The sequence below is a fragment of the Apteryx mantelli genome, chromosome 3 (assembly GCF_036417845.1).
Source record: "Apteryx mantelli isolate bAptMan1 chromosome 3, bAptMan1.hap1, whole genome shotgun sequence".
NCBI lineage: Eukaryota > Metazoa > Chordata > Aves > Apterygiformes > Apterygidae > Apteryx > Apteryx mantelli.
In genome coordinates this window covers 35,378,323-35,390,040 of record NC_089980.1, presented here as the reverse complement: position 1 = coordinate 35,390,040, position 11,718 = coordinate 35,378,323, and the positions used below count along the sequence as shown (strand labels likewise).

At 48.2% G+C, this 11,718-nt stretch overlaps 1 protein-coding gene across 1 annotated transcript; it reads left to right on the top strand.

Moving 5' to 3' along the window:
* The first annotated feature begins 2,750 nt into the window (after positions 1 to 2,750).
* SERTAD4 (SERTA domain containing 4) lies at positions 2,751 to 11,051 on the top strand. The gene is made up of 4 exons (XM_067293112.1): positions 2,751 to 3,104; positions 3,370 to 3,602; positions 3,996 to 4,111; positions 7,257 to 11,051. Exons 2-4 carry the CDS (start codon positions 3,386 to 3,388, stop codon positions 8,028 to 8,030), a joined length of 1,107 nt encoding a protein of 368 aa, XP_067149213.1. The 5' UTR covers positions 2,751 to 3,104; positions 3,370 to 3,385; the 3' UTR covers positions 8,031 to 11,051.
* Positions 11,052 to 11,718: the final 667 nt, after the last annotated feature.

The window sequence follows — 11,718 nt, the reverse complement described above, 5'->3', positions numbered from 1 at the left end:
TTTAAGGGTATTCTCTTGTCCTTATTGATCTTGGTGAGACCTGCAGCATTACTGTAGCAGGCATTTTATATTTAAGTTTGGGTTTTTAGAGGCATTCTGGAACTGTATAAAGAAAGAGCCCTTTTCACTGACATCGCATCAGGCTTGTTATAATGTGAATGGCATCATTACAGTTCTCTCATTAACATCATAATGGCTCTGGAGGAATAGTGAGTGAAAACCCGGCAAATGGAGTGGAGTAGCAATGTATAGTAGTCGTACTGTGCAAAACTCCATATGGAAGAAGTTTGACATTTTAACCTTCAGGCTGCTGTAGATGCCTCAGGGTGTCCTTGCACTGCTTGCATTTGGCTGACAAAGTGGAAAAACTGTGGTAGCCTAAGGACTGAGGGCTGGGTTCAATAAAAAATTGTGCCTGGCTTCCATGCCACTGAAGCCCACACAAGGCTCCCAAATGGATTTTTTAAAATTGAATCCAGCCCTAAGTGTCAACCTTTTGCTGTAATTTTGTATAGCAAATGTATTGTATGCTCAAATGTACATCTTTCATCTTTTACTTCCAGTGGTGTTAATGGAAATGTAACAATGCATGTGTTGTTCTGTAAAGTCTCATTGAAATGAATGGGGTTTTGGATGAAATCCCTACATTGCATACAATAATGTAAAATAAAGGGGTTGGGCTTATGGCTGGAGGATGAGGAGATCTGGGTTCTATTGCTAGTTCTGATGCTGATTTGCTGTGTGACTTTTGGCAAAATATTCAAGAGTAGATTTTGCCACCCTTAACAGGGAGAAACAGTATCTTAATTCTTTAGGAGTAATGCCAGCATTGTGGCAGTGCCAGAGTTAGGCACGGTACAGCTCTGTCCATAAGCACAACCTCTTACTCCAGCCTTGCAGTTGTGAGGTGTTGAGCTTTACATCGAAGGAGGCTGATGTTTCGGATGTGCCGAGTACTTGCAGCTCCCTTCCCACTCATTTGCAGCAGTTGGAAATCAGTGCTTCTGAAAATCAAACAAGAGCAAATAGCATGCCCAGAATTGGAAACCCTTTTCAAAGACTGGCTCTCAGCTTCTGTGCACTGAAGCAATTTCTTTGCTACAAAATAGGGCTTATTTTGTAGCTGAGTGACACCTATACAGCTCTGTAAAGCGTGCTGAGACCTACAAGTTTGAAGGGGGGGGTTGCCTCTTTTTTTTGTCCCCTAGGGAAGCTCTATTATTTATGTTTTATTTTTATTCTGTTTGAAAACATGGAGAATGTGCATGGACAGTAGCTGTTTATAGAAGTTAACTGGCCTGCCTCTATTAATTTTGTGTGTTGTAAATAGCAGAAGTGGTTCATTTACTTTACAGGCTGTCCACAGAACTCAGTTTTTCAAGACAAATCAGCATCGCTGTGCAGAAGGCATCCCAACACTTCCTTCCTTCCTGTGTGTTTCTGCTTAAGCATAGAAAGACCTATTTGTGATGAAATATGGTAGAAAAATACACAGTCAAAATCTCCTATTGCAATTCTGTTCTCATAAAAAATTTCCACAAAGAGATGCTGAATTCATTGCAAGCAAAGAAATACCGACTTTCCAAAAGCAGCAGTGAGTTTCTTCCAACCCTTATTCTCTAAGGACAAATGCTGAGTGTTGACATCATGCCAACATTAGGAGATTGATGTCTAACTGTGAGTGATTCCTCAGTGCGGATTAATGAGAAGAGTCCACAGGTGCTTTCTAACAACAGTGTAATCTGTTCACGCACAAAATCTATGACTTTTTAAGCTAGTTCTTAGGCGGTTTTTTGGGTCCTCCCCTTAGGTCAGCAGATGGACCCACTTGTGGTTTTGACCAGACTTTCCATGTGTCAGCACTCAGCTGGAGCACAAGGTGCAGGGAATAATCTGTGTCATGGCTAGTTTCTAATGGGCCAGTACTGGGGCTTAGGACTCCTTGCGTCAGTGTTTCTTTCCCCAGAAAAAGCGAGATGGCATTAATATGCCACTCAGAGAAAATGGACCTGGGGTCACATGTAATGTGCATTTCCTTGTCTGTAAGCCTGTTTCAAGCTACAAAAATAACTCGATTATGAGGAAGGGGTTTATGCATATCTTAGTGCACGTGCGGTGGGGTCTGGTGGCCTTTACTCAGGCCAAATGCTGAGGGATTTCAGCTGACTTCCCATTCACCTCCCGTTTTCTGCCTCAGCGAGGAGCATAGGGCGGACGCAGTGAGGCATGCATTTAAGGAACAGAAAGTTAGTGCGTGCTGGAAGGCCATTTCTTAATAAAGTAGCAGCCCTGTGCATTCTTCAAGGATTTAAGAGAGCAACCGGCAGATGTGAATGATTTATTTTTCTCCTTCTTCTGCTGCGGTTTCTTTCTTTTTTTTCCCTCCTCTCGCTAGACAGAGCCCAGCCGCAAACACAAACAACCGCGGGGCTCCCACCTGCCCACCTGCGCCGCGCTCCTCGCCGTGCGCTTGGACCCCTGCCTCCCCCCGGGAAGACCGCACGGGGAGGAAACTAAATCCCGCTTTCTTCGAGAGAGGAGGAGGAGGAGGAGGAGGAGGAGGAGGAGGAGGAGGAGGGGCGAGGCTGCGGCTCGGGGCATTGTTCCGCGCGCCGCTGCCGGGAGCCGCCGCCGCCGCCGCCGCCGCCGCTCAACTCGCCGCCGGCCCCTTGCGGAAAGTTTGCGGCGCGGCCCGGCGGCGGGAGGCGGCCCGCAGCGCGGCGGCCCCGCAGCCCCCGCGGCCCCCGCAGCCCCCGCGGCCCCCGCGGCCCCCGCTCCTGCTCGCTATTCCGCCTGCTCCGCCGGTGTTGTGCTTGGCTCCGGCGGGACTGCAACTCGCGGCTGGAAACCGGAGCCAATTTTCTGCCTGGAGTCTCGCCGTGTTTTGACTGGAGGCAGATCCAGTCCAGTGCGAGCGGGGCTAGTGGAAACAACTACCTAAGTCTCTTCTGTCCGCGTCGCTTGGGAGCGAAGAAAGAAGAAAGAAACGCGGTGCCGAGCGGCCGTGTGCGCACCCCGCGCGGGCTCGCACCGCCGCCGGCGCCCAGCGCGCTGCGCCAGCGCGGACGGCGGAGAATGGGAAGCGAGTGAGCGGATCAGAGCCGGTGCGTGAGCCGCGCCGGGCCGGGGGGCGGCGGGGTAACGCAAACTCCCTCTGCGGAGAGGGCTCGCTCGGGGCCGGGGTCTTTTTCTTGCGACAAAGAGGGGGAAAGAAAAGCATGTTTGCAATGTGTGCGTGCAGGCCGGCGTGCATGCAGCGGCTGCGCCGGCCGCGGGCCCGGCGGCGGCGGGGAGCCCGCGGAGGGCGGCCAGGTGGAGCGGGGGGCGGCGGGGCTCGGCGGGGCGCTGACGCCGCTGCTTCGCTTCCAGGTGCCGGGCGCCCGCGATGACCCTGGTGCTGCCCATGCACCGGCTGGGGCCCCCCATCGCCGCCGACGGAGCCGCCGAGCTCGCCGCCTGCCGCGCCCTCTGGGAGCCGCCCTGCTGCGGCCGCCCGGGCCCCGGCCCCGGCCCCGGTCCCGGCCCCGGCCCCGGCCCCGGCCCCGGCCCCGGCCCCGGCTCCGGTCCCGGCCCCGCCGCCGCCGCCGCCGCCGCCGCCGCAGGTAGGCACCGCCGCGCTGCGCCGCGCCGGGGCTGCGGGTCTGGGGCAGGTGCGGGGGAGCCGGTGCCCGCCGGGCCCCCTGAATGCGGCTGCTCGTCCGGCTGGCTGGAAACCCGCGCTGAAAGTTTCCCCGGCCCCGCAGAAAGCCTCGAGTGTGCCAGACCGCCAGTTTCCTGCGCTGCCCGCTGAAATAATCCCCCGCCGCCTGAGCCAGCGTGTCCTGTGAGCTGTGTGTGCCTTAGTCAGGTGAAGGTTTGCTTTCCATGACTGCAAATATATACGAGAATGTGTGGTGGAGTTCTCCTGTAGCCAGAAAGGGAAATGAAAAGTATTTTGTTTGGAGAACCTCCGGCAAACCGCATGTCATTTGTCATATCTGATTTATTGCCCACAGGATCACATTACAGGGGAATTTCAAATCCTGTAACAACATCCAAGATCACATACTTTAAAAGGAAATATGTGGAAGAAGAGGATTTTCATCCACCACTCAGCAGCTGTACACATAAAGTATGTTTTCTAATAGTCATTATTTTTACACCAAGTTTCAGATGCTTAGTAACACTTGATTGACCCATTTCCAGAAGGCTGAAATACTTCACTGAAACTAGGAGAATGATCCAGCTGTTTGCTTAGAAATGAATAGTTCTCACTCGTTCGCATTTATTGTTTTGTTGTCATCAAATGACTTAAGAAGCAAAGGCATTTCTTCAGTTATAACAACTGTAAATGTAAATGCTCAGAATAACTTTTGTGTTCTTAAGAACATAGTTTTGTTCTTAATTAGCTTAGATCATCTTTACAGAAATGGTTCTATAGATTTTAAACACCAGAAATGAGCAATGTAAATAAAAAGGATCCATGTTTCCCCATTCATTCAAAACTTTTTCCAGGGGAGAAAATAATACTGAGTTCCATATACCCCAAATGGGTATAGGGATCCTCTAGGGAAACAGAATGACTTGAAAAGGAAGTTCAAACTCCTTCAGTATTTAATCCTGTTTATTGAAAAGCTAATAACTCTAAAAGAACAGATTAGTAAATGAAAAAATATATTTTTTTAATTAAAGCTGCCAAGAGAGGGATTAGAGCAAACATTTCCCAGGCTGGTGAATACATAAATTGAAATCTAACTTTTTATGAGAGATTTTATGCCCTTGCCCAATCCTGTAAGGGACTGAACACCTGGACTGATGTGCTCAAGGAGAGCTTGCACCTTGAGACCTCATCCTCACCTTGAGGGATCTTACCTGGCCCATGGTACTCCTGTGCTATCCATTTACTCTTGGAGATAGAGATGACATCATATAATGTGATTAAAGTACTGCTCATGGAAGGCAGTAGTACCACGAGAGCCCCAGAGGCAGAAACTAAAACAAAGCAGGATGCAGAGCAAGTTTCCACGTTATCTTTGCTTGCATCGCAGTTCCCACCTGGAGAGGCAACCTCTGAGACGAGATGAGATTTCAGGCCTCTTTCATACCACGGGCACCTCGTGGGGAGGTCTGGCCGGTTGGATCCTATTTCTCCAGAGAGATTTTCACTTAGGAGAAGTGAGCGGTAATGACAAGCTCGCTCCCCGAGGACCTCGGGATAGCCAAAGGAATTTTCAGCTACAGATAGGATTGGTTGGAAGTGAAAAATTGACCGGAAGGGGAAAAACTGCCCTGTCATTAATTCCAGAAGGTGTTTGATCTGCTTTCAGAACAATGAATAAATGGCACAGAGAGTGTTGAAAAATGTGCTCTATTTTTATATGTATAGATAGATAGTATGTGTGTGTATACCTACATTTATGCACACATCATTCTCTAATTTCAGCCAGCTCTTTTCTTGAAGTGATTGTAGTATTTTTGTACCAGTGATTATTTGCCTCCTAAAAATGAATAGTTGCTTGTCCTTTCTAATAGCATGAGAAACCGTTGTAGAGGTATTGGTAAGACAGACCTGTCTCAGACACGGTTTTGTGCTGTTGTAGAGGTGCATCATGTCAGAAATCTCAAGTCACCGATTTGTGCTTTTCAGCACAAATACGTTTCCTCCTCCGCAGCACTGAGCTCTGGGGGAGGGAGGATTCCCACCAGATTTCTTTGAATTCCTTACACGTTTTTATACCTCCTCTGCCCAGGAAAGAGCAGGCTGCGTTCTCGGGTTACTTCTTCCCACAGAGGGTATGAAGGCAGGGCCGCGGAGCCCCTCGCCAGGACTGCTGGCAAAGCATTTGCAGCAGAAGGCCTTTGACAACTTGTTCTGACTGGTGGCTCTCCAGGACATGTCTTCAGGAGGATCCCAGTCCAAGGCTTACGGGTTTGCTCAAGCCTTTTATGGGTTCACTGACTATTACTGCAACTTAAAGGGCATAAATTAACCTATAAGCTTAATATAATTTAAAGTGAGTCATTTATTGTAGAAGATTACTCCCTCTAACACAGAGGAGTTTCAGCTGGGAACTCGCGTGAAAAACACGGCCAATTTTTGTTTTTACAAGGCAGAGTGCTACTTCTGAGCCCTGCAGACAGGACCAGGCTGTGGAAAGAGCCGGAGGGCTGAGGAGAGCCGAATGGATGTGAAAAGCAGCTGTGCTTTAAGCTCTTTCAGTCCTCATAGCTACGACTTCCACTCTGCAAAAATGCTGTAACCATGTGGGAAAGGGAAGAACGATCGAGCCGCAGATGGGGGGGATTTAGAGCAGCCTCTCTTTGTGCTGTGCTTCTCTCCTCCTACGCAAACTAAATTCTTGCTAAAAATGAAAATTAGTTAATACTGCTTACAGTAGCACGCTTTACCCCCTCTCTATTTTGATTCCCAGGGTAGCGATTACAGCGCCGAATCCAGGGCCTCCTGGGGGCAGTAACCTGTTCGTGCTGCCGGTGCCGGGAAAGGCAGCCCGGGAAGGACCGTGGAAGGGAGGACAAATCCGCGGGCTCAGAGCCAGGCTTTTCCCAAATCCCTACCCGCGCTGAGCTTCCTGATCCCGTCCCCGCCGGCCCGCGCTCCCACCGGGGCCCGCAGCGCGCAGGCCAACAGCTGCACGCCAGATGCAGCGGCGCGTTGAGACTGGTCCCCCCCGCCGCTGCCCTCCCCGTGTGATTTCGGCGCGCAGGAGCAGCCCAAGGGAGCGTGGCGAGTGGGGACCTCCTCGCCGGTGGGCCCGGGCCCCCGGCAGGGGATGGGACGCCGCAGCCGCTGGCTGGGACTGGCAAACCTTTGGCGGGGAGCTGTTGCCCGGGCTTGCAGCTTTGTCGAAGCCCCACGGGGGACAGAGTTGGGTCTATTTACGTCAAAAAGCCCCCAGGGATCGCCGGAGCGAAACTGCACGGCGGTTTTACGGTTTAGCCCAGAACACGAGCAAAGAGCCAGCTTTGCGCGTCCGGATTTTGCCCTCACGTCCTGGATTTGTGCCCTGTTATTAGCTCTCTGCAGGTAACGCCAGGCTACTTATCTCCTAAATCTGGGTAAATTTGGGGGCCAAGAAAAAGCAGGTCCCCATCTACATGGGTGTGCGACACAAAAAGCCAGTTGTAGGTGCCTCAGTGACAGAAGGAGAAAAGTAGTGGCCCGCAGTGCATAAATACCGTGCTTCGTTTGCTTTTTCCTCACCTGGAACAAAACCAGCTGATTTCAGCTGTGTCTCCTCTGTCTTTTGCATTCTCAGACCATCTCGGTATTCGAGGAGCGGGCCCATATCCTTTACATGTCTCTGGAAAAGCTGAAATTCATCGACGATCCCGAAGTCTACCTGCGGAGGTCCGTCCTCATAAACAATCTAATGAAGAGGATCCATGGAGAAATCATCATGCAGAACAACTGGTGCTTCTCCACTTGCTCTTTCAGCGGCGCCTCTCCGCAAGAGTGGTTCGTGCCTCAAGACTGTCCCTACAGAAAACGCCTTCGGATGGCCAAGGAGGAGTACGAAAAGTTTCACACCTGCTGCTTCTATCAAGAGTGCGGCAGCCACTACTTAAATCTACCCTATTCTGTTAATGCTAGCACAGAAAATACTTCTTCCTCTTCCTCCTCCTCCTCTTCCTCCTCTTCCTCCTCCTCCTCCTCCTCCTCCCCCATGTCTTTGCCAAGCTATTCCCAGCAGGTGGATTATGACATTGGCAGTGCCCCTCCATACAGGAGCGACGACCAGATATCTGCTAACGAAATATTCCTCACTAGTGCCAGGTCTCATGGTAATCAGGAAAAGGCAAAATTTAGTGATGAGAAAGGAGGTAATGAACCTGAACAAGACAGTGTCACCCTAAACTGCGAGCCTGTAAGAGGCACCCATGCCCTCGAATGTAAAGGCAAATTTTACGATTATTTTGAGACTGGGTGTAATGACAAGAGCAACATAAGTGAATCTTGGAAAAAATCCTTAAGGAAGAAGGAATCTTTACCAAGTAACAAAATGTGCTGCAGCAAAGGAAGTAAAATATGAGGCATCTTTCTTGCTCTGCTGAAGCATGCGCAGCATGTCCATTTATCTATCAAAATTTTATTTTGAATGGATTTTTTATAGTTTTCTACGAGTGATACAATCATGCCACAAACATTACATGTAGTTTTAAATGACTGAAGAGCAGATTGCATAAAGCGTCCCCATGATCTGCATCAGTGGGCTATTTATAAATGTGGAGACTTCATAAAGAACACAGTTGCATTACTGCTTAACACTGTAGTGCATCCAGCTATAGTGTAGCTTTTGTTACTGAAAATACCAGTCAACCAGATGGGGAAAACATATCGTTTTCTATATCCCTGCCCCCAAGAAGTCTGCCATTAATTAAGAAGAACCTCCATTACATTTACCAAGGAATTAGAAGTCTGGTGAACAAATTGATGCTACCAGCAAGGGTGATGTACTCCTCCTGACGCAGTGTTTGTTCTGGCAAAAGACTGGCTACACGGACTGGGAGTAAATCGTCCTTACATTTTGTACTGATGCTCTTCAGTTCCTGCATTCAGCGTCTTGTTCAACCGGCAAAATAGGACGTAGCATAAGGAGATACCTGTTTATGGGATATTAATCAGAAATGCAACATGCAGCTCAAGTACTTGCACGTTTTCACCTCAGCTGTAATAACTAATGAGGCTTGTTGTTATACAGGGCAGGTTTTTTTTGGTGCCTTACTTTTTGTCTTAATTTTTGCCAGCGTGAAAATTAAATATAAATCAGTGATACAGCAGGGATTTAACCTAAACAGAAAAAGAAAAAAGAAAAAAAAAGAAAAAAAACAGGGTGGATCAATATTATTAGAAACCTTTAACCTTTGAAGTACTGGGTTCAACTTCCTATTCAAACATCTCTGTTCTTCCTTTTTGATGCTCAATTGCTTTTTGATTTGCCATCCTTAGGAAGGGATTTAAGAAACAATAGAGAGATGTCTCTTGTAAACAAGCATTCGATGCTTGAGTGTTTCTATGGCAACTGTCTGTTGCCGGGGCTCTTTTTTTTCTTCTTCGTATAATGAAGTTCATGAACCAGTGGCATGTTTTATACTTTATTCTGTTTTGCATAATTTCTCTCTTTTAGATTGCAAAAGCATGCGGGAGTTTTATATGACTTTTGCTGTTGATTTAAAAAAAAAAAGAAAACAAAAAGCACAATGTTAATCAAGAATGTGGCGATAAACATGATTTTATCTGAATGAATGTAAGGGTTTTAATTTTAAAAAAACATTTTGGAGAAATGAGCTGAGATTTCAGTGGCTAAGGACAAAACGTAGTCGTCCCTAGGCAGACCGTTTGCAAGCGTCTGCTATCTGACACGTTAGTCAGGCCCGGGGTACCCCCCGTGGGGTAGTGCTGGCCTCCAAGCCACTGCTCTGGGCGCCGAAGCTCCCCAGCCAAAGTGAGCCCGAAGAGAGCATCTGGGACCCAAATCAGTGATAACCTTTATGTGGTCGGGTAAAGCTGGGCCTGACAGGTTTGTAAGGGTTATCACTGTGAAGAGTGACAGATAAAGAACATACAAATCCCACCTGATTTCTCCAAGACGAAGCTTTTTTATTAATAATAATAATAATATTAAATATAGATCTCATTCATACAGTGTATGAGTAGGATCATCATTTAGACATTTGTCCACAAGGACCAATTTTTTTAAAAAACTGATTTTTCTTGTGTTATACCCAGATAGTCTAGTCATGTCTGCTCTTTTCCAATATTTGATAAACACTTGATGTTTTAAGCTTAAATTTTAGATGCTTGTATACTAATGTGTTGTTGTAGTAAAGTGAGATTTCCTTGATATATATATTTATTAAAATGACCAAAATTCATTTTAATTTTACATCTCCAACGGTTACTGGATGCTTCTCCCCCACGTTCCCCTCCCTCACCCAAGCAAATACCATTTGATTGCACTGCTGCAGTGCTGAAGAGCTTACGCTGCGGCTGACCCCCAGGTTGGGTCCAGGAGAGCACGCTGCCTCGTGGGGTCTGCAGGAGCCTTTGGGACACGGCCTGAAGGCGCACGGAGAAGCCGCAGCCGTCGCTGCGGGCTGTCAGGAGCAGCCATGGAGGGTGTTAGGCCAAAGGTTGCCCAGGCCACAGATCAGTTTTGGGGGGCTGAAAGCTGTTTGGCTTTGAAGGGCTCCTTGATCTGCAAGCGTGAGCCTGCACGTACAAGCCGTTGCATGGTCTTCTGAGTTGAAATTTGGAGCAGCTGAAGTGACCCGTCATCCGAACTGTGTCTACTCTGGCCTCTGTAACAGCTCTTTAGTTCCAGGGTCACCCTTGGGCAGCCTTACTGGGTGTCATCAGTACCTGTACGGGAAGAAGTGTCATCTAATCTATGAAAGAGGGGCCTGAGGCTGAGCGGTCTTTTATGCCTTTCTCCAGACCCTGGAGATACTGAAAGTAGATGCGTCGGACTCAACAGTCCACTAAGTTACTCTCTTTGCTTCAGAAGAGACAGAGGCATTTAATGCTAAAAGGGGGAGCCGGAAACAACTGTGATCAATTGGCAAAAATACAGTAGATCTTGTTCGAAATTCTAACCTGGATTAGGCTTAATGGGTCTCACAGTTTAATTTTCTTTTGCCTTATGGCGTGCAGAGAGTATAAACCAGATAGGCCCTTTCCTCACCACGTGCTGCGGTATGTTATTGCTACTATCACAAATTTTCAAGAAGTGCTTCTTTTTCAGGATCATACGAATGTCTTTCATCCTGAAGTCCCGTGCATAACCATTAAATGAATGCTCCTGAACTTGATCCTGGTCTGTCTGCCTGCAAGAACTGGACAGAAGACCTTATCTCTGGAGGGACTGTTTTACTCTGCATCACAAGATACTTTGCTCATAGACTGCAACACTATAAAGCATTGTGCTAGCATCAGCTAGCTAATCTGGGCTTTTAATGGTTCCCCCACAATACATGGAAAACAGAAGCAGAAAAAGATGTTTTTATTGTCAGGTCTATTTTACTGTCGCTAAGAATAAAAGAGTTGTTTTATCTTCAGGATCACTTTCCACCAGATAATACATTTCCCATGGAAATGTATAGCTCATTTGAGTTGGAAAAAAAAATTTGCTTTTTTTTCAAAACACTCTGAGTAATATTATTGTGCTTCATTTATACTTAACACCCTTGCTACAATTTTGCTACTTTTACTCGACTAGCTAAACTGTTAAAGGGTTTAACATGCTTACTTAAGCGCCGGCAGCACTCAGATGGCCTCAGCCGGCGCCGCTTCGCGATGCCGGCAGAGCGCTGCTTGTAGTCCTGGAGGTGTTCCCCTCCAAAGCAAAGCCGTGGGACAGCGGTGGTGTTCACGCTTCGTCTCCCTGTGCCCCGCTCCGTCCTCCTCCTGCCTTTCTCATCTCCCCAGCTGTCCTTTCGCGGCGTGCTGTGGGATGCGCCTGGGGCTGGGTTACAGCCGGAGGCACAACAACATGCACTTGCTGCTTTCTGATGTTGTGAACTCTGATGGAAGAAGTTGCATAACTTTTATCCGAAAAGGAGCAAGTCAGGCACATTGGTGGCAGATTTACGTGGCAGCGTGGTAAAGGATTTCTTCTGGCATTTCGTCAGCGAGTGTGACTCCTGCGCAAGGGTGTCCCAGAGACACCCAACCTTCGCCCTTGCCTGCCCGTCGCGCTGCACTCTCCCAGGAGGGGGCTA

Excerpts from the sequence above, each read along its gene's own strand:
- SERTAD4 (XM_067293112.1), top strand. The coding sequence starts at position 3,386 with ATGACCCTGGTGCTGCCCATGCACCGGCTGGGGCCCCCCATCGCCGCC. Across the intron at positions 3,603-3,995 it reads CGCCGCCGCCGCCGCCGCAG|GATCACATTACAGGGGAATT; the intron begins GTAGGCACCGCC and ends TATTGCCCACAG. Across the intron at positions 4,112-7,256 it reads TCAGCAGCTGTACACATAAA|ACCATCTCGGTATTCGAGGA; the intron begins GTATGTTTTCTA and ends TTGCATTCTCAG.